This window comes from Pleurodeles waltl, chromosome 12 (assembly GCF_031143425.1).
Source record: "Pleurodeles waltl isolate 20211129_DDA chromosome 12, aPleWal1.hap1.20221129, whole genome shotgun sequence".
NCBI classification, from domain to species: domain Eukaryota; kingdom Metazoa; phylum Chordata; class Amphibia; order Caudata; family Salamandridae; genus Pleurodeles; species Pleurodeles waltl.
The window spans coordinates 436155100-436178459 of record NC_090451.1 but is presented as its reverse complement, the minus strand read 5'-3'; the positions used below and the strand labels follow the sequence as shown (position 1 = coordinate 436178459).

Genomic DNA, 23360 nt, shown 5'->3' with positions numbered 1-23360 from the left:
TTAGTTTACTGAAAGCACTGAAATCCATGAGTAAGTCTGGCCCAATACCCTACTTATCATATCTACTGCCATGGTATATGCTGGTCCAGACCAGCTCACTACTACATAAAGGTCAGAATGGCTTCATCCCAGGGTGAATGCTGGGAACAAAAATATAGTTAGCATCTTCGGATCTTTTGATTACACTGCATAGGCCACCACTATTGTGCAGTTAGATATTGGGTAGGATTACAACTTTATGAATTGAGATTTTCATTGGTTAGATCATTTTGCTTTAATGAGATCTGTTGACCCAGTCATTGAAAAATGTATTAAGGCATTATCTGTCCATGTTTTCTGTAATTACAGTAAGAGACGCCCAAAGACAACCATTTTATTCACTTTTTATATTTCATATTGACGTGCATTTACCCCTCTCCATACATGTCTCCACCAATAGTTAGAACTTCACAAATGAAATTATGTGCTGATGATGTTATTTTGTTTATTAAAGCAGATCAAAAGAATATCCAAGCCACCTTTCACTGTATTCAGACCAGTATGGGGAGGCGCAGACTAAAAAAAACAGAAAAAAGTTGTTATGCAACTCTTTCCTAGAAGTCCACACATTTGAAGAATAGACAATGGCACAGATGTCTACAAAATCTATAACTAGATCTAGTATTGCAAATGCTGGAAAAGTGGAAGGATGTGATTGTGTTAAATGAAAAAACAGGGTATTTGGGCATATAGATTTGATTTAGATGTTTCAAATATTTGCAGTGAATGCTTAGTTTGTGCATCAGGGAATTGACTTTGTTTTCGGTTCCTACATTTGGAATCTTTGTGGCACTGTGTATATATTTATTTACATTCTTGCATTCTTGGTGTGCCCCTCTGGATCCAGGAAAAGACCTATTCCAGACTCACATCAAGGGACAGGCCTGGGCCTTCGCACACATGCAAGATTAGCTTGAGGCTGGGGCTAGAAAATTCAAAAACAAGATTGCAGATACTCACAGATGGGCACTCAGGCCAAGGGAAAAAACTATTCCAACAGATGTTAATTGATTGTTGCAATGCTTGTGGCCCACTCTTTCACTATACGGTTTTGGAAACAGCACTTAAAGTAACAGTTCCAAATCTTGTTTTCTGTGGTCTGGCTCGTCTTTTCTATCATATGTCATCAACAGACTAACCTGTTCACTGGATGTAGTTTTCCCCAACACATATTAAGGTATTCTTTCCTAGTTCTTTTCCTTTCTCTAATCGTGGAATAATTGATCATCTGGTCCCATTAAAAGCTTACCTTGCCAAATTTTCTAAATACTGTTCTAAATACCAATAGCCTGAAGAGGAGTCCAATCTAATCCTAAATGTGTTTTATCCCAAAGCAAACCCTTACCTTCTGCTCTATTTACTTAAATAATGATCCTTATATATGACAGGAAAGTATTTCGTCATATAAGTGAAATATTCAATTGCATAAGAGCTGGGGCACTTGATTTCAGAAAAAATAACGTTTTACCTAAAGTTTGTTTTCCCTAATTCCCTGATTTTTTTCACACTGTACATTGCTATAAATTGCTAAATAAATCTGAGTTTTTTTGCATGAGTTATTTTCACAAAATATGGTAGTGCATGAAATAAAATCCCTAATTACTTATCTTGCCTTATTACTTCCAGCATTTCGGCTCCAAATTCTACAATTAAACATATGATTTTGACATATTAGTCTAATTTAGCAAAGCTGACCAAAAACTACATTAGTCATGCCATATCTGAGCAATGGTATTTACATTGTTTAAAAAAGCCTTCACATGTTAGGACTCTAAAGTAGCATAACTTGATATAGACAAGGTGCTGTAATATTGACCTCACTGTCTGAGTGGATAACAGTTTACCAAATTGCTTGCCTTAGGCCCTCACCTAGTTTTTTAGGATACCCCTCCTCTATAGTCCTACCAAATTAACCCCCAACTTTGAGGATAAATCCTTAATAAGTTAATTTCATTGATAAATATTTACTGTTGTCTTTGTCAAAACATTATGTACACCCTGACGAGGCTCAGCATCAATGCGTAGGTGTCTTCCTGTATCAATGATGTTTTCATGTTTTTCCCAGTCTTACTGGTTCTGAAGTAGGAGCTGGTGAGTAACCAGTCTTTGCCTGGTTGGTGGATTCTGACTGCCCTGTTTGCAGTCCCACAATAGATAGATCCACTTGTCTGTTCCATAAAGCATTGGTGCAGTACTCCACAGCACCAATCGTTGCTCAAGATTAAGTGGTTTGTGTTCAGTCTCATTTGCTTTGCTCTTATTTGTAACTTTCCTCCTTTCCTTGCTTAACCAACCCATAGGAGCTTTTTGGTTTTGACAGTGGTAGGTCTGTCATTTGTCCTGCTCACAATATAGCATTGCATTTAGGAAAACAGAGCCATATGTCAGCAGCACCACTTTGCTGCATTTCAGTTCCATCTACTGGAAACTAGAAGAGTTCTTGCAGAAATTTGGAAGCTACAACATCGATCTTGACAGATACTGATGAATACTACTGTATAAACAAACTTTGGCAATTCCTATTGGGCTAGCTTGTATGCAAAGGTACGCAAGGCGGATTGGCAATACCAATGCTTGTTATAAATAGAGCAGAAAATACACTCCTGCCAACACCAGATATCGCCATTGTAGTATTACATAAATGTGCCCACGAGCACGTAAAGCTTTTATACACAACAGACGGCAACCTATCTGTCTTGCCTCTCTGGAAGGTTTGAGTCTTTACATTTTCCTTCAACAACATAGCATCATAATACTGTCCCATTCTAACACAGCTCTGTTCATTTCTTTTAGGAGCCTGACAATTTATTTCTCATTAATAATATCAGTTTTTCTAAATGTTGTCCAATATTCTTTTCATGAAAAGGCCATGGACCTAAATGCATTTTTAGGTCTGTAATGACAGAGCGTCAGTCGCCAGACCATATGTGATTAACAGAAAAAGCGCATTCAGAAGAACTATGGATAGAGGGTTTTGGCTCCGCCCACATGTTAATTCCCTTGAGTGCTGCAATTCATTGAGCAGACGTTCTTTGCTTCTGCAGAAAACAAGTTTTGTATGCCATGTTTTACTTTTTGTGAATGCTTATGCTCAAAACAGAAAAATTGTACTGGCTATGGCACCAATTCAATGATCAAGGTCATATGCCTGATTCATGTTTGATTTATAATAACAAAAGCAGTAGGCTGGGGGCAAACCAGTACAGAAGCATTTTGTTACATGGAATCTCAAGATTACCTTAGTAGGCAAGGGTTTTAGTGTTGGTTACCCATCTGACAAGTACTAGATTTGCATTGTGATAATTATAGTTTTGCCCTATTTGCTGATGTGCCTCCTTCTTGCTATGCTTATTATATGCCTTTTATATGCTGTAAGTAAGGGTTATAGAGAGGAGATAAGGAGATATTTCATAAGGTTAACTTCATGAGCCCAGAATAAGTACCCTTCGCAACTGGTGTTGGATATTATTAAGAATAAAATGTCCAATATGATTTTGTTCGATGTAGATGTGTTATGGGAAAAGTACTAAAGGTTATTGTTGGATGTGATTTTTAAAACTTATAACATTGTGAAGATTAATTTTCTTATGCCAACTACGAGATGGTTGTCAATTTGGTCTAACTACAGTGTATTAAACATAAGAATAAAATAATTTGTTGCGTTTTGTTGTCATTATATTGTGAGAACTTTTGTAGCTCTAGAAATCTAAAGCCCCCCACTAAAAAATTATCCTAGGGTATTTTGGTCATACATAACTTTGACAATGGTAAGGTTTCCAAACCAGTGGATTTGAGCAGAAGCAGGCCCATTCAAAGAGTGTGTTTTGTCTTTTTATCGTCATAAGTAGCCGATTGTATAATAAGGGAAGTCTGTGGATTTAGTAACTCCCAACAGAATCCACATGAATGTATCCAACATCATTCCAGTGACCTCATTGTGAGCAAATGACCTAAGCCTCTTCAAATGGAATCAACCTTCCAGTTGTTTCACTCTCACTCTAGAGGCGCAAGCATGATTGTCCTAATTTTAAAGCAAGCTGTCTGGTATATTAATCTGTAAGTGAGCTAGTAGTGCTCTCGTTGTCTCTTCCCTGAGGACAGCATGATCATGCCTCTCAATGGTGGAGCTAAACGAAGGCTACCATTGATGCCTTGAAAGAAAGCATACAGACATATTTTTCTTTGATGACTATGGGGGTGGGATGTGCCAGATGGGAGGAGCAGTGATGCAGCTAAGTGGTCCCTTGCGTCCATCTGCATAGAGGTGTAAGAGTGACCTTCTTTAGGGTGTGACAATATAATAATATCTACATTTTAAGCACACAGAATTCGGACAGACAGTAAAACCAAACTGTCTGTGAATAGGCGAGGTGTTAATGTGTTGATATCAGTCACAGATTCTTCTATGGGCACATGATTGTTACTGGCAGACGAAAACAGGAAGCCCATTTTAACAAGGTAAAAATGTTCCTCTAATCCAGACAGAGGTGAACAGAAAAGACCAATTGCAGAATTTTATTTTAAACCTTGATTGTAAGTAATATTTTTATAATGTGCCCTTCCAGGTCCCTTTACAGAGGAGGAGGAGAACCTTTGCAAAACAATGATGAAATATTGGGCTAACTTTGCAAGGAATGGGTAAGGCTAATTTCGTGCTTTATACATTAAAAAAATGCAGAATGTCTATTACTTAATTAATTTTTAACGTCCTGGCTTTTCAGATTTTTTTTTCCCTTTTTTTCGCAATTGCATACCAGACATTGTAGTCAAGGGCAGATTCTTCGGTTTATACCCAAACACCTTTGGCCATCTTTCTGTCACATGTTTCTCTTATAATTCTCCCAGGTTTGAGTTAATATGTTTTATCCTTCAATGTCCTTTGATTTTGAATGAGTAATTACCAACATTGTTTTTGCCTTTTTAGAATTTTCACATCTGGTCTTATTGTCTTTCTTTTCCAGGTAGAAGGGCAACTTTTATTGATGTAATAGGTACCAGGCTTAACGGATTCTGCAACATAGATGAGAGCAATGAATGAAAGATTTACTGCCCAAGCTTCTTTTAACAGAAAGATATCAATCACCCATGAAATGTATTTGAAATATTTTTCTCCATTTTTAGGTCGAGCTTTAGCGTTCGGCCTGCTTTATACTTTTAAGTATACTATACTGTGAGTTTCAGCGTTTTCATTTGTTAGTTGCAGTGTCCTTCAAAAATCCTTGCTTGCTAGTGGTCAGTTCTACCTCTTTGTCCTGCCTTTTTTCACTTTGGGAGCAGCACAAAGTACTGTGTAATTACGCTATGTCCTGTTCATCTCTTCTGTAAGGGACTTTTTTTTAGCGTTTGCCTGTTTCACTTCAACACTGTGGGTGCTTGTTCAGTCCCTCCTCCCCACCAGCTCCCTTTGCAAACATAATAAAAACAGAGGGGGGCTTTTCCAGGGCCAGCTTGCTCTTCCTTCTCTGTTTTTTTATGTTGTGTAAACATGATTCAGTTTCTCGTGCATATTTCTAAAAGGTCATGGTAAAACACAACCCATGTGTTTATGCGAGTTGAGCTGTAAAGCTTATTGTTTTCATCTCCGTGTGTGCTGATCGGTAAAACACGATCCATGTGTTTATGCAAGAGCTGATGGAACTGGAAGAAAATGCGCTCTCATTTTGAGTGGCTGTATTCTACTTGCAGCATTAACTCCTGTGCTTACTTTGAAAGGGTGGGTGCTGATTGGGAATACCAGCGCTTATTTCTGAGGCCCGGCACTTATTTCTCTCCACATCAGACATTTCAAGAGGACAACAGAGAGAAAAACAAACAAGCATTTTCAATGCAAGGGGTCTCGCATTTGCTCGAGTTAGAGCTATTAGCATTGTAAACTTCTAACTGGACTTTTCTTGCCACACAAATTAAAAGAAAAAAAAAACACAGTGCGATCGCGCTGGGGTTTACATAGCGCGATCGCGTTGCGTTTTGTTTTTAATATGTGCGGCAAGAAAAGTCCGGTTAGGAGTTTACAAAGCTAAGAGCAACGGGTCTCACATTTGCTCGAGTTAGAGCTATTAGCACTGTAAACTCCTAACTGGACTTTTCTTACCACACAAATGAAAAGAAAAAAAAATGCAGCGCGATTGCACTGGGGTTTACATAGCGCGATCGCGTTGCGTTTTGTTTTTAATATGTGCGGCAAGAAAAGTCCGGTTAGGAGTATACAAAGCTAATAGCAACGGGTCTCACATTTGCTCGAGTTAGAGCTATTAGCACTGTAAACTCCTAACTGGACTTTTCTTACCACACAAATGAAAAGAAAAAAAAAATGCAGCGCGATTGCACTGGGGTTTACATAGCGTGATCTCGCTGCTTTTTTTTTCATTCAAAGCTAATAGCTCTAATGCGAGCAAATGCGAGACCAGTTGCATTGAAAATTATTGTTTTGGTTTGATGTTAGTGGCACATGGCACCATAAACATTACGTTATTGTTTTCCCGGTAAGCTCAACAGATCATCCACACCTCTGTCAGGAATAGCAAAGCAAATATTGCAGGCAAGCACAAAAATACTTTCACCGAATAACATACCATGTCATCTGTGCACCCAAATTTTCATACCCGCTAGCTGAAGTCAAGAGTCCCCGATGCATTTTTCCTCTTTTGGTTTGAGTTCTTCGGGTATGAACAGACACCAACATCTATCCTATCTGAACCAGGCTGCCTCCGCCACAACCCTGCAACAGCCTGCCGCCTAGAAGTGGACACCAATGGTGTATTGGGGGGGGTTGCTTTGGCGGTGTGCAGGGAAAAGTTCTGGGAGAAGATACTCACAGCTCCAGAGAAGAAGTGGGATAAATTCTGTATTTTGGGGTTAATAGGAGAAGCTGTTAGCTGAGATGAGACCTGTAAGGTGCAGTCTACTCAGATTTTAAGCCAGTGATACCACTGCATTCCAATATGTGTCTTTCCTATAACAAAACTGCAAGTATCAGAATAGAAACTACAAACACAATTGCAGGGCTAGTGTTAGTGGCACAGGGAGCGGAACTACGAGATTCGAAATTGTAAGAACTCTGGTTAGAAGAGCCAGGACTAGTTGGATAGGTCATTTGGCTGACATTTCCACCTGATAAGTAAGTGCGTCTTCGCTCTACCTACAACTCATTGACTTACAGGAAAGCTTACTAAACAAAATGTGAGAGATACAAAATCAAAGTGCTCTACACATCCTGAGCTGAAGAGCTAAATTAAGTCACTGGAAATTAGACCACATTTATAGGAAGTTAATGAAGTTAATGAAGTCATAATTAATTAACAATTAATTATGGTTAATTAATTTAAATTATTTGTAATCATGTAATTTATTGAATACTTTTTTATTTTCCTTATAATTTAGTTGCAGGTGCTAGGTTTGTAGGAGTTTTGGTGGGAAGTTAATTAAGTAATCATTAATTAATTATCTATTATTATTTGTATATTAATTATTTAATTGAATTTTAAATATTTAAATTATGCAATACTTAGATTGTAGTTGTTGGTTGCTAGGTTTGTAGGGCTTTAGGCTGTGAAGTTAATTAAGTAACTACTAATTGCCAATTAATTGTTAATTACTTATTTAATTTATTTAAAATATGTAAATTATGGAATACCTATTTTTTAAGTTATATTTTAGGTGTTGATTGCCAGGTTTGTTTCAACTATTTTTATTGCATGTTTTCTTGTATACATTACATTGTACACCATTTCTCATATAACAGAGACGGTATGGGTCAATACCAATAATCAAATTGTAATAAGTACAGGTCAGCATCAGTGTAGTTTCCTACTATATCTTAGGAACCATGGGCTAATACTATAATATTCCTGGACATCTGGTGTGACTACAAAAGATATAGGTCCACTGACATAAGTTAAGGATATAAAACCTTTTTTTTAAAAACATTAGTTTGAATGAGCATGGACCTGTCTTTAGAAATCAGAGGTATTGTCACAGCACCTCAGCATTGCAGAACGATATATGAGAACAAGCCGATGTGACACCTGTTTTTTTGTGGGTTCTGGACCTGTATGCAGGAGGGCTTGCGGGCTCCTCTGGGCAGGTGTAGTGGGGTGGTCACTGACTTGCACGTCAGCCTGGAGCTCTAACAGGAGGGCATCCCATGTGGCTTCTATGGAATATTTTCACAGCTGCTTTGTGTCTTCTCAATGTAGTGTCCTACTCTTGGCCTGTACCCGTGCACCCATAGAGAGACCCAGCCAGCCGGGTTGGGGGGTTTCAGAGATTTCCATTTGCATGTGATCTGACGCTTGGCAAGAAGAGTTGCTAGGTCTTTGAACTGAGCAGTAGCCCTGTTTCTCTTAGTGCGGTGCATCTTACCTAACAACTTTGTTCTCCAACTATGTAGTGCTGTGTTTCTCAAGCAGCTAGCTAGGCGGGCCATAATCTCATGCCAGTACTGAGAGATCACCGGGCACACCCAGAACATATGAAGGAAGTCTGCATTCACCGTGTGACAGTGGGGACAGGCTGCCACAGTGAGGTGGAAGTATTGATTGAGTTTTTTGAGGTGTGATCTGCCCTATGTAAGCCATAACACTGCATAAGGCAGAAGCGGGCAATGCAAGGCACCATGGATGGGTATTTTACAATATGCTGCCACTCCCAGTCTGTATGTGAGTGGACCAAGTCTCTGTCCCAGTGCTGGCGCAATGTAGCTAGGTTAAGTAGCAGTGTAGGACCTGAGGGAGCTAGCCAGCCAAAGCATTGTGACTGCCATTACCCAAAACATGTATGTTTTGTAAAGTCAAGGGCATGTCCATCTCCTGGTGCATGCCACCCTAGTGTGCTGTCAGTGACCGGGTGATGGAAGTGTATAGAAGGACCTGTCCTGGGGGTAGCCCAGTGCCAGCTATTAGCCCCTTCAAGGGCAGGAGAGCCCCATCACCATGCAAGTCACCCAGTGTCCCCTCATTGTGCTGTCGACTTAGTTCCAGTCATGATGTGGTTACTGCACCACGGGGCATGCCCAAGAGCAGGAGGGCTGGTCGATAAGATCTCATCAAGAATGTGAGAAAGAGGCTTCATCTAAAGCAGAGGTATGCCACACTAATCAAGGACAGTTGTGGTAACAGTATCTTAGTGTGCAGGTGGAATAAGTATAATACTCGGGCATGATTTATGGGGGAAAAGCTGGCAGCGTGTCCTCCAGTTGTCAACCAGCTAATCATCTGGGCACCCATTCCAGCTAGGAGGCCAAGTACTATTGTTCAAAGTTGGGTCTGCCTAAGTCACCTTGATCAGGCGGGAGGTGGATTTCGGCCAAGGCCACCCTGCAACAGGAATTATGCCAAATGAAGTCCCCCAGAGATGGTACCAATGTGCAAAAGAACAGTATTGTGATGTATAGGGGAAGGTTTACAAAGTAATACAGAAGTGTTGGCAGTATTGCCATTTTATAGAGGGCAATACATCCCACTGTGGATAGTGGCAGGGACTGCCAGAATGCCATTTGTGACTGCAGGTTTGTGATTGCTTGGCCTATATTGCCACCCAGTAGATCTGATAGGATGTGGTACATGCAGATTCCCAGGAATCGCACTGTGTTGGGCTGCCGTGACAAGGAGACACAGTTGATCATAAGTCTGGCATCAGGTGTGGTGGCCACAAAAGGGAAAAGACAAGACTTGATTCAGTTACCGTAAGTCTTTGGGGATCCTGGAGATATAAAATCATTTTGCCTGTATAAAGGGACACTGAGTGCCAACCATCACTCAGAGGAAGACCCCAATGCAGGCCTCCATCCCTTAGGATGTGAGCAAGTAGTTCCAGTGCTAGCAAGAACAGGATGCTAGGCTTGTAGGGGTATAGAGTGTGAAGTTAATGAATTAATAATTGAATAACAATTATTAACTAATTCATAATTAAGTATTTTTTTGAATAGTAATTATGTACATTGATTATTTTCTATTATATATATTATGTTAATAATTTTGATGTTGAGTTTAATATTTCTTCTACATTTATGATGTTACTTATATATGTAATAATGTGTGTAAGTGGAGTACTTTTTCTACTCTTGTTTAGGCTGCAGTAGTAAAAGTAAAATTAACTTCTTTGCAATTAATCACTTCCCAACTTTTGTGCTGGAGTGGGAATAGTAAACTTCACAACTCCAAAATCCAACAAATTTTCTACTGTTTCACATACTGAAGTGGGTGTAGTAAATTTCACCCCTCCTAAATGCAAAACGTTCCCTACTATTGCACAGACTAGGGTGGGAATAGTAAATTGAACCTCTCCAAAGTCCAACACTTTCTCAACTGTTGTTCTGTTTGGAGTGGGAATAGTACATTTTACCTCTCTGAAATCCAGTGCTTTACCTAATTTTTCCCTGTTGGATTGGGAATAGTAAATTTTGTCCCCCTGAAGACCAATGTTTCCCTACCGTTGCCCTGTTTGTAGTGAGAATAGTAAATTTAACCCCTCTGAAGTTCAACACTTTTCTCTACTGTTGTGTTATTTGGAGTGGAGTAAGTTTCATCCCTCCTAAATCAAACGCTTTCCCCATTGTTGCATAAACTAGAGTGTAAATAGTATATTTCATATTCTTAGATTCAAATAGTTTTCATAATGTTGGTTAAACAGAGTTCACAGTGTTATTATTTTTTTAGTTTTAAACATATTTTAATGTTTATGGTATTTTTTGTGAATGGGGGTTTTGGTTTTTCATTTTTTTATATTTATGTTGTATCTAGACAATATATATATATGAATATATATATATATATATATATATATATATATATATATATATATATATATATATATATATATATATAGTGATGCAATATTTATTTTACATTATTTTCATTTTTAATAATGTTTTTAATTTATTAGCACATATATGTATTTTCATATTAATATATTTAAATGTGAAAATTAATGTAAAGTAAATATTTTTATTAGTTATGTTACACTATACATATATTTACATCTATATATGCATACAGCCATGTATATATGTTTCTGTGTTTATATGGGTATATATTTACATACCTCATGAAATAATAGTGGAATATATTAATTTACACTATATTAAAATTATATATTGAAATATGTAAGATTTACTATGATTTATTTATATTAAAAAAAACAGTTTTTTGCCTATTTTTGGTACGATATTAGTGTCATCAATATTTTTTCCAATGTTTTTGTTCTTACCATTATAGACATAGGAGCACAAGTTTGTAGTAAACAATATTTTTGATACAATCTGTTTGTCAATAATATTGTTTACCACAATATTTTCTCCATGATATGCACCAGAGGCAGCTTTGGGCAAACAGGGCTTGAGTTGGTGACTCATGTTCTGCCTTTGTGCTTCAGAATGAAACCGGTAGTGGAACTGGTCAGCAATGCATGATACTCTGTGACACCATAAAGGTGATTGCTGTCTGGGAAGTTTAACCCCTTCTGTGTGTTGAACGGCCGGGATACGTCTGATATTACAGTGCTCGTGTGCGTCGAACGGCTCCCTGGGTTTAGTAGGTTTCCCTAGATGGCCGCCGATCCTGGGACCAAAAACGCAGGTTGCCCTCTTGCAAAACCAGGTTGTTTTGTGATAGATAACTTTATGTTGAAACCTTTGTTTTTCTTATTCTAGCCTGCCTGTTCCTGAAAGCTGGGAAGATGATGATTTTAGCACCACAAACCTTTAGTTGAAGCCATTTGGTGGGAAAAAACAGCTGCTTTCTTCTGCAGCACCTTTTTCTAATTTTTCCCAAAAAACACTAATTTAAGATGTATTTTGGCACATTTTTCAGTCCCCACCAGGGTAATCCACCCAGGATGCTGGCAAAAAAGGATGCACATTTGGCTTGGATTGATTATGTGGACAAAATGTTACGGGTGTCTAAGCCCAGACTATCCCAAATAGCTGCAAAATGGCTTAGCACAGGGGGCAAGGCTCAGCAGCGAAGGGTTAAAGATGGTTAATAAAAAAAATATTTAGCTAATTTCTGTATGAAACCAAAAAGGAAATCCAGCCACTCTGCTGAAGATTTATCACTGATTTATAGTGGTTTGGGAAATAGACAGTAGTATTTGCTTTCCCTACCAGCAGCACAGCTCTTTATTTTCAAAGGAAGCGTGCATGCTGCTATGTTTTTTTAAGGAATGCTTACATTTGGGAGGGGAAATATAATTATCAATACGCACACCAATACTGAGGAAGAATAATTACATAATCCCTGTTTCTGTCACACAGGATAAGAATGTCCCTAGCAAAACACTGTCCAAGGCTCCCTCTACCCCCGTACACAGAGGCACAACACAAGCACATACATATGTGTGTGTCAGCCTACTAACTCATTCTTTCTGCTTCGAAAGGGGGCCCTGCCTCAAAACCCTGTGAACAATCCGTGTCTCAAAGAATTTGTTTTTCTGTAGTAAGACTTTTGATTAGGGGTGGACGAAGAATTCCTCTCTGCTGGCATAGTTCGTGGAGCTTGCCCACTGAGCGCTCTATGCGGAGCATAAAGTTAAAGAAATATCCACAAAGTGAAGCAGAGTAGAGTTTTTTCTCTTGCGCCACCCACCACCGTTAAGTTGGCGAGCATGAGAAATCGCTAAGTTGGAGAGAGCAAGTGAGACTTCTGAACGCAAGTGGAGTGGTAGGCCACAACCGTTCGCAATGAGAAAGCTGCTGCTCGCGTTGAGGAAGCTGCTTCTTGAGTAGAAATCCACTTGAGTGGCTGAAAAAAGTTAGCACCCTCTGGTGCTCCACGTGATGCAGTTCGCACTGATTTTACTTAGCAGGAGAAACTCCTGGCGCTGCATATCAGAACGAACAGTGTGACTTAGCAAATTCTGCTGCTCGCGAAACTCCACATAGAACTCCACAAACTCCGCCCAGTCCTATTGTTGATCAGTTACAGCCTTATTACATGTACCAGCAGAAACTGATGCAATACCGCCAAGTGGAAACACCATCACCCCAGAGCTTTGGGTATGGTTTTCTTCCTTTACCAAGTTCCCAAATTTATAATGAGGAGAAATGTGTGTAAATTGTCTTTGCTATTGGCTTAACCACAGCTTCAGTGCACAACATTTGCTTTACCACACTTTATTAGTCACACAAGTTCCTTTAGGTATTACAGGCAAAACCTAGGGCCAAGTGCAGTTTGTGCAGAACCCGTCATTTTAATCCTTGAAAAAACACTATCTGTTCCTGATGTTAAAGTTGCTGAAGTACTGAATAATCCTGCTAGTTTTTAATTCTAGTGTATTTGTGCTTTAGACTAAATTAGTTTTTGACACTCGTCGCTTATGGGAGAACATTCTCCAGTTTATGCTGACATCTACACATCTATTAATCGTACTAGTGATTACTTTAACATGACCCACCTCAAAGCTATAAAACATATTCCCTAAGGCTGGGATTTACGTGGGTTTCTAATGCAGTTTTGCAAGTTTTATACTGTCAGCTACTTCACCTCACAATTTATTGAAAGTCTTAGCATCAGTTCAAATAATACATTACTCTATTTTAGGTTTTTATTGGCAGTAGCTATTTTAGCTTAATAAGGAGCGGGTTGTGGGTGTGAGGCTACAGAGAAACAAGGGGGCTTCCAATCACATGAATAGACCTACCATTTCTTCTTAGGCCTCTGTCAGCCTTCTCTGAACTGCCAGTGTAGCAGTGGAGGCTGCTGCCAATCTAAAGTCAGAGGTAGGGGAATGGTAGGGAAATAATAATAATAAATATATTTTTTTAAACGTACCTGCCTCTCCCAGTCCCGCTGCTGGCTGCCTCAGTGCCTTTCTCTTCCCGGCAGTCACTGGGGCATAAAGCATAGGCTCCTAAACCAGACACTGCTGTCATGCTATATAAAGCTTGAGAGAAGTGCTGGGTTTGGCCTAAACGGGCTGCCCTGGAACTCGCTCAGGCACAGGGGGCCTGTGCCATTTCTCCAGTAGGCTGGGTAACACAGCTAGGTTGGAGAAATTTAAGTGTGCCTGTCGGGTTGGGCGACCTAAGCCAGCCTGCCAAACTGACATGCACACTTACAGTTCCCAAAACTCTTCCTCCCTGCCATGGTCCCACCCTAGATTCCATGGCTTAGTCAGACAGTGATAAAATGATGATAACATTGTTTTGCTATCATTTTATTTTTCAGGGACTGACTCTGAGCAGGGGGGGGATTCTCCTCCCCTATTATGGAGGAGCTGACCCTGAAGTGTAGCTAAATGCATTTAAAGTTTCAAAATTATAGAGCATCCTGTAAGCAAACAGGTCATTAGTTATGTTGTTCCATGCCAAGAAAATCCAGGATAGTCAGGCATTTGTACTCCCACCAAACGTAGGGTGGGGCTGTTTGAAATCCTTTTTTTGGGGGGGCTGCACTGCTTCTGCAGCTCCATCCATACTTTTCAGCCTAGTTGGGGGTGACCCCTCCATCCTGGGGCCAACACAACAGGGTAAAACAGTGATGTTCAGGCGAGAATCACAGGGCATTGTGGGGCCCTCCTCAGAGCATGTGAATATCTAATGAGTGGCTCTCTCCCTACCTTGGGGGGAGTCGCTGCATTTGTTCTCTGCTGTGATGCAACTTGCCATAGAGCCCTTTCTTTGTTGTAGGGGTGCCCAGTCACACCCAGGCACCCATCACTGCATTTCTGTTGGGAGGTGGGAGGCAGACCACAGATCCCACCCCTGGTCCCGGGAGACTCATTTGAACAGCCAGGTCTTGAGGGCCCTTGGGATTTCCTGAAATTAAGTGATGGTTGGTAGCAGCATGGGGAGGCTGATCCAGGTCTTTGCTGTAGTGGCCTCCCACTTCCCCCAGTCATGGGCATGGAGAGTGGGTCAGGCAGGCCAGGCACATTGGAGGGAGAGCAGTGGTGCTGCCCCACTTCCTCTTAATCTCATGGGGCCCAAGGATGGGGTCCATGACCCTCCTGTCATTCATGGAATGCTGGGAAAGGGCAATTGCTTTCCCCATTTATGCAGCCTTCAGGGGCCCGGAGATGGTGTTGTGGGCTTCTCAATCATAAAACTGGCCTGGGGGTTGGGCTCCTAGGGCCTAAGGAGCATCAAGGAGGGGGCCCGCAGTCACCATGTCCTGGCTTCATATTTCTAGGATCTTTCTTCATGGCGACCCCCAGGCCCTGGCCCACCCCAGGGGATAAAATCAGCCAGGCAGCGGAGCTCCACGTGCTCCACATGGTGTCCATGGGTAACATCCTTGCTATGCTGATATCTTGGCCCTGTTGAGCTGGTTTATTGATTCTGCTCTCATTTCGTTCCTTGTGGTGAGCCCTAGCCACTTGGAGCACTTTTTGATGCCTCCTGTCCTCACAAATGCAAACTTTTCCGGGAACTGGTTTCACTGGCTCCTTGACCCAGAAGCCTTGGTTCATAAGCGCAGTCTTTCCCTCAACTAGTCCTCTGGGAGTCTAAGGGGACCAGATTCCCTGGTCCTAGGGAGGGCCCCACTGGTCCTGGTGTCAATTAGAGCCAAAGTTCTTAGGCCAGATGGCCATCAGGGGTTCTTCTTTCCAATTGTCCATGGATGGCTGCCTCGACTTTCAGTGTCCAGCAGAAGAGCACAACCGAGAGAGGGTTCTCTCCCCCTGGTAAATACCTTTTAAGTGGGGGTCGGAGGTTCCAGCAGGGGTGCCCCTCTATCCTATCCTGTTTACCTACAACACCACTCTGACCCTGTTCTAACTTTCCTTCACAGCCTCCTGGGACATTTCAAAATGACGTCACCCAGGAGTCACTTGCAACATCTGTTCTGGAGGGCTCATATCTGCTCCACACTGACATCACTGTCATGGCCTTTCATAACAAATCTTCAATGAGAACCCCCTTCTGGGCTAGTTTCAGAGGTCTGGGCTCCATCCTTTTTTTACTGGGCTTGTGTAGGCCCAGCCTTGGCACAGTGTGATAGCTGGGTGATTGATGCAGCACACTCTGCTTCACCTCTTTCCTCCTCAGGAGCAGCGTTAAGCACTGGTAATTGCTCCCTTTGTGTGGAGAAGCCTTTGTTCCTGCTGCTGGGAAAAAAATTAAATTAACTTGACACAGCAGAGTGCCAAAAGGCATGGGCTCTGATCCTGAGCTAAGCCAGAGAAATAGGACATCACTGGATGACCCATATGCTGCATGGATATGTCCTTGGAAGTTGCAGAATTGATTTTTCCACACAGGTTATGTCATACATCGGTACATCTCTGATGTCTGTGGACCAAGAGAAAGCAAAGCTGCACTCTAAGGCATCCCTCCTCTTAGGTGTACAATGGAGTGTCACTGCAGACAGGATAGTAAACCACACTGACTTTCCCTATGAGTGTACACTGATATTATGAGGCCTACCCGAGATCAATAACCAATCCTGCAGAGTTCCCTCTGCACCAGGCTTTCAGTGTGCAGTTATACTGGGCTGCGCATGGTGGAACCCTCCCAAGTGCAGCACTAACAGGTGTTCATGTGTAATCAGCCAAATGCCTCTTACCCTTATTGTGTCGCAGTGGCATTATCATAAAAAGGCCTACACTGGCAGGAAACATGCAGAGTCCATTTACCCTGAGCTTACCATCAGTGAGTCACAGGATGAGGTGGTCAAGAAGCAAAACGTCTGGGCAGAACTTATTTCCTTGCACACTCCTGCTCTGAAAAATGATCTAGTAATGTTTAGTTATATTATTAGCTTTTCAGTTATGTTAGTTTTTGGTGTAGGGCAGATATATCTTTTAGAATCCAATGCCTCTAGATTATGGTACCTAGGGTTCAGGCATAGGAAGTACTGCTTTGAATGTGAGTGAATGGCAGATGATTGATGCAACTGTAGGTGATTGTGTGATAGCTGTTGTAGATGGATATATGCATCATTCAGTTGACCTTCAAATTAACACTGGCAGGGTAGATGGTAAGAAATAGGCTTCACAAGACTGAGGCCCTGATTATGAATCTGGCCGTCCTAGGACCGCCAGACTCCTGGTGGCGGTCGGCCCGCAAAACGGTGGTCCAACAGCCACATTATGACTGTGGCAAAAGCATCACTGTCCAACCGCCGGCACTGCCACTTTTTTGCCAGCCAACGGCCTGGCGGTGTCTGCGGTCTTAATCTGCCACGGCAGCGCTACCCAGGGGATTATGACTCCTGTGTCCGCCAGCTTTTACATGGTGGTTCCAACGCCATGCAAAGGCTGGTTGAGACTTAGCATGGACGGTGTAGGGGCCCCCATGGACAGCCCCATCGCGCTTTTCACTGCCTGAATTAGACCCCAACGCACTGCAACATTGCCACTGGCTTGATTACCTGCCGGCATCAATGTTGTGCGTGGTTTCCCACTGGCCCAGTGGGAAACTCATATTAGGGCCAGCAGGAGGAAGACCAGAGTGGCGGTGTTCCGACCTAACGAGTTTGGCGGGCAGCCTACGCTGCCCACCAAACCCGTAATGAGGCCCTGAATTTGGGAACCACCATCTACAGCGTAGAAATATTATTTTGAATGACCTGCAAAGAGTGGACCAACAATTCAGATAAATCCAGGTAAAGGGAAGTGTTGATATAAAAAAGGACGGCTACATAGTACAACATTGATCATGTGCAGTTACCATTTCTTGCATGTAAAACAGTTTCCATTATTGTTGTGACAAGTGTAGTAGGAGCAGAAAAGCAACACACATCATATTAATGTCTCTGTAGGAGAGAATGTCTCTGTTTGCCAGCCTTTCACATTCCTTTTCCCCCCTCAAGTTTAAAGACGTTTATTAAACACGATTGCAAGAAGCATTGCATCAGGATACTAAAAGTTGTAGGCATAAAGGTTACAGCAGAAGTTTGGTGAATAAACACAACATCTCGTTGAAACAGAATAAGTTGCATGTTGGCAATCAGTGTGAGCAAGAAAAGTGAGGATCAAGATAGGAGAAATATGAGAAATCCAAAAATAGTATCTTATGAGTGTGAGAATGGGAAAATAAGTGTGGAAATATAGAATAATAACATACCATCAGTACAATTATAAATACAGCATCAATAAGCATATAGTATAATTCACGAAGGTTTAGGCACCCCTTCGAGAAGACGCTGGTGAATGATAGACTTTCAAGAGGAAGTGTTCAAAAAGTTAGTAACTGATGTCCAAATAGTATATCTTTTAATAACAAATGAAATGGGGGTGACATATGCTCTGTCAAGTCTATAGTTATAACAAATGCTGCACTACCTGGCCTGAAAAGTACTGTTGAATATTTGTGAGAAGGATAGAGGTAATTTGAGCCCATGCCTTCAGCCAGAATTGATGTGCAGATGGGCAGGAGAAGAAAGTGTGATATAGATCTGCAGGGGTTGCATTACATGACCAGCAGTTTGGTAAGGAATCTGTATTAATCTTGTGTAATGTAGCTGGAGTAATCAGGAATCAGTTCTAAATTAAAAAGAAGACTTGAGATGTGTTGACAGATTATGATGTTATGCGTATTTACAACCACATTTAATCCCACAGTTTGGTTTGCCATGACATTTGGAAGTCTCATTCCCATTATATACCAAATTTTGACTTATCTCCATTGTCTGTAGTCCTATTAAGTAGTTTGGTAATGGATGAATCAATGGGGGGCTTGGAAAGGAAGAGGGTGGGATGAGTGTCACAAATTGGGTTAGGTGTATGTGATATCAATGTAGCTAAAGTGTGGGGGATGGACTGTATTAAAATATTACATTTGTTTTCGGAAGATTATATAGTTGCTTTGCTTGAGGAAATGTGACAAATAAGTTATTTGACAGAAACTGATGAATCAAAAACAAACCGTTGTCCCTCCAGTATTTCCAGAAAATAGGTTTATTTGTAATTCTTTGGGACTTATTATACCAAATAGAGGAATGGAGAAGTTGCTCTTTATCTCAGAGATGGGAAAAGAGTAATGTATAAGTAGTTTCATGAATAGTCAATGACATGAGATGTGTTTTCAGATAAAGAAGAAGAATTATTTAAAAGAGAAAGGAAATTAAAAATAATTCAGTCCTATATTTATGAAAAAGTAGCGCTGCCTTAGAGTCATTTTTGTTTACGCTAAAACTGTGCTAACTTAACTCCATATTTCTATTTTGATGCTAGACCCATCTAAGGGCAAAATATATGAGTTAGCATCTTTTTTAGGAAGCACCAACCCAGCGTGCATCGAATAGCGACAATGATATGCTTCCTAAAAATGATGCTAGCCCACCAGCGCCATATTTACCTCCTGATTCTAAAATGATGCACACCTAGGAGGCGGACCTAAAGATTGACGCTAAGGCCGATTAGCATCAAATTTTAACACCTGGTCCCCAAAGGAATGGGGTCTTCTTCTTTGCAGCTGTCCAATAACGTCTGTAGCAAAGCAGGGCCTTCATAGGTTGTAGTTTTGTTTTTATGTTACTTTAAAAAGACAAGGCTGAAATAGTCCAACTCTGGCTTTGAGGTTTTGAAGAGCTGGTACATTTCCAGAAATGTCTTTCTTCTGTTTGTTGTAGTTTTGGTGAAGTCTGGGGAGAAGAAAAAGTGAAATCCATGCCAAGATATTCAACCTTTATTTTAGCCAACTTCAGGACCTTCATAAATCAGTATATTCCAAAAATGGAGGATGATACCTCTTGGTTTATGAGAAGAGAGAGTGAGTGGATTATGGCCTAGGTGATGACCATTCTGAATATTTAATGGAGATAATTCAAGGAGACTTTGAACTTTGGAAGCGATGACTGAAAAAATTAAATAGGTTCTGAGCCAAACCCTCCGCCTATACCAAGGTAATTCCACCTATTTCAAGGTCTTCCACTGGCTGTTTAAGACGAGAAACCTCTGTGTGTAGAAGAGCTGTAGCTTGAATTGATTCCTCTTTGTGTTCCATTTGTGTCACTCTGTTGTCAATAATTGACCACTTATCATCGAGATTTTTGAGGCGTCTATTTGTTTTCTCCACATATGGTTTATGTGCTTGTATTTCCTCCGGGAGGAGTTCCACAGATATAGGGGGAGGAGACTTAGCTGGCGAGGGCAGATCTTTTTTAACCATTTTGTATGAAGAAAGTACATTGCCACCACTCATTTTTGATGTAGGCTTGGTGACAGACGTCAATATATTTGATCCATTGACTGACAAAGATGGAGACTGGGCAGTAAGTTCTGAATCAGCCATAGTATTCAATAATACAGAAAAGGGGTTAGGATCTGAATAAGCAGGAAGTGAAGGTGCTGAAAGTGGACGAGTAGAAGTATGTTTGAGAGTATTTGTGCTACCCATAAACCTTGAAGAAGAGGCCTGCAATAGCAACAGTCACTAGGAGGAGATGCTTTTGAGGCCTAAAGAACCGTTAATCAGCCCTCCTTGCAAATTTTCTGCTAGGACTGTACAAGTGAGGAGCGCCCTCGAGGCAAGAACAAACCACTGCTCCAGAGACAGTTCATTAGGCAAAAAGAAATTAAATAATTGGATGCAACATAGGTAGCTGGTGACAAGCAGTCCCATTCATGCATGTTGAAGAAGAAGACCTGCAGGTCTGTCAAAGTGGCGCAGTCCATCAGGGGGGCACACACCTTTCCCAAAATGCCACGCACCTGTGGTAGCAGGCTCCCATAACATCGGGTTCAGATCATGCCCTCAGCCCTATCAAATTCCCTGTCCTGCGGATATGGGCAAATTAGAAGAGAGTTGGTTCTTAGGGGGCAATCAAATGTTTGTTTATGGAAGGAATGTCTACCCTGGGAAAACATTGTCCTCATGGAGAAAAGAATTGCACTATCGTACAAAAGTAATTGCACGTCACCACGTGTAATTGAACAACTTGGAAAATGACAGATGAGGAAATGCTCCACATTGTTACAAATAAGAATTTACGAATGTTTCCCAGAAGTACACCTGGGAATTTGCAACTGAAGCAGCTTTTCTAGTGTACTTCTGGAAAGCGTTGTGGATACCTGAGAGATGCAAATCTGCATCAAGGTGAGGTCGAAAGCTGTTGGTGCACATTTGCGACTTTCATCAGGAATTGGTCCATCATACTGTTAAGTTACTGTCACATATGGTGAAATTAACAAAATTCACACACATTTAATAGCCATGTTTCGCCTTTAATTCAAACATCTCAACTCTGAGTTCAACACTGCAAACATTCAAATAATGCTAATATATCAGTGTATTGGAATGGCAGTATGCTATCTGTACATGGTCTGCACATTCACTTTTTCTGTGAAGAATAGCAAAAAAGCTTTGAATACGAAAGCAGTGTACAGATGGAGGTTTTGATTTGCACTTTGTAAGAAGCGTAAATCTAGAGGAAAAGCCATTGGAATTTTTTCAACTTGCCCAGTAATAGAATAATGATGATTCCACCAGTGGAGGCTCCTCCAACACCAGCACTTACTCTAGAAATTGGAAGGTTTTCCCTCAACACCAAATACTAAATGAGGCCCTAGCGAGAATATCTTTAACATGCATCATATAATATTATGTCACTTCTAGTTGTTATTACATCTGTACCTGTTTAATAATTATCTTTAAATATATGATTTGTTCACTATTCTATTATTTCCAGAAACCCTAATGGTGAAGGATTACCTCAGTGGCCAGTCTATGATGCTGAAGAGCAGTACCTGGAGCTAAACCTTCAGCAGAAGACAGGGAGTAAACTGAGACACAATAGAATGACATTCTGGAGCAAGATATTTCCTGAAAAGATGAAGGCAATCAATGCCTAACAGGAAAATACTTCAGCATTATAATAATCAAGTAGATAGAAGTGTGTTTTGGTTTTTGAGTGAATAATTAAACAATATCAAACAATAAAATATATTTTCGGTTATGATTTCTTTTGACAATAGTTTTCTTATACACTATAATACATTAAAAATGGTTTAAAGGAACACCTTCTTGTAACGTGAATGTTAATTATGTCCTGTGCCCTCATCACAAACAACTGACGGTATAACCTTAAACAATTCTGACTATCCCAACCATATTTTTTACTATTCATTCAACATAACTAATGTACAAAATGATATGACACCGGACAGGAGTAAATGTAACCAAAAAGGATTGATCAATGTGTGTACTCAAGAGACATAGGGGGTCATTCTGACCCTGGCGGTCATGGACCGCAAGGGCCAACGACCGCGGAAGCACCGCCAACAGGCTGGCGGTGCTTCCATGGGCATTCTGACAGCGGCGGTACAGCCGCGGTCAGAAACGGGAAACCGGCGGTGTCCCGCTGGTTTCCCGCTGCCCCAGGGAATCCTCCACGGCGGCGCTGCAAGCAGCGCTACCATGGGGATTCCGACCCCCTTCCCGCCAGCCTGGTTCTGGCGAATTTCACCGCCAGAACCTGGCTGGCGGGAAACGGGTGTCGTGGGGCCCCTGGGGGCCCCTGCAGTGCCCATGCCATTGGCATGGGCACTGCAGGGGCCCCCTAACAGGGCCCCACATAGATTTTCAGTGTCTGCGTGGCAGACACTGAAAATCGCGACGGGTGCAACTGCACCCGTCGCACCCCTTCCACTCCACCGGCTCCATTCGGAGCCGGCATCCTCGTGGAAGGGGGTTTCCCGCTGGGCGGGAGGGCGGCCTTCTGGCGGTCGCCCGCCAGCCCAGGGAAACTCAGAATGACCGCCGTGGTCATTTGACCGCGGTGCGGTCATTCGGCGGCTCCCGCCGGGCGTGCGGTTACCGCCGCCGGCGGGAGTCAGAATGACCCCCATAATCTTAAACACGTAATGCTTCTTGCTTTTAATCCTAGCTGTGCAGTAAAGCGAGTGGTAAATTATCTCTGCATTTTCTACTATGTGCTCTTAATATCATTTTCGATACCAACATAATAAAATATCGATTGAGAAAGCCAATAGATTCATTTTTGGGCTAAACTGGTGAAGCGTGAACGTGTGAAAGAGGGAAAAAATGAATGCTTGGATTTGTGAGTGTTTTAGTTTATGAGCTCACCTGCATTACTCACTGGTGTGGTTATTCTGAATACGCTCCTAAAGTGCACTTACAGTAAAATGTTTCCTTGGAACTATTACTAAGGTATTGCTGTTGTACCTTGTGCAAAAAAAAAAATATTCAGGTGTTTATTCTGGTATCTAAAATGAGTACATTACATTTTTGTTTAGACATACAGTCCACCAGTGCCACCACCAGGGCCAGCCAGCAAGGGAAGGCAGAGGAGGCCCAGGTCGAGGGAGGGGGAGAAGTCCCAATGGTGGCAGGGACAAGTGATAGGCCACCTAACTTTCTTATTAACAATACTGTATTTGGTAAGCTATCCTATTCTTCACCTCCCTGCCCATGACATTTT

At 41.4% G+C, this 23360-nt stretch overlaps 1 protein-coding gene across 2 annotated transcripts in view; it reads left to right on the top strand.

The window, feature by feature from the left end:
• The window catches only part of LOC138267775 (fatty acyl-CoA hydrolase precursor, medium chain-like), a 195049-nt gene extending 173171 nt beyond the window's left edge, over positions 1–21878 (top strand). For both annotated transcript variants that reach the window (XM_069216972.1, XM_069216973.1), the window contains 2 exons: positions 4605–4677; positions 21609–21878. In XM_069216972.1, coding sequence (XP_069073073.1) covers positions 4605–4677; positions 21609–21771 — 236 coding nt within the window. In that variant the 3' untranslated portion in view covers positions 21772–21878. The remainder of the gene's footprint in view (positions 1–4604; positions 4678–21608) is intronic.
• Positions 21879–23360: the final 1482 nt, after the last annotated feature.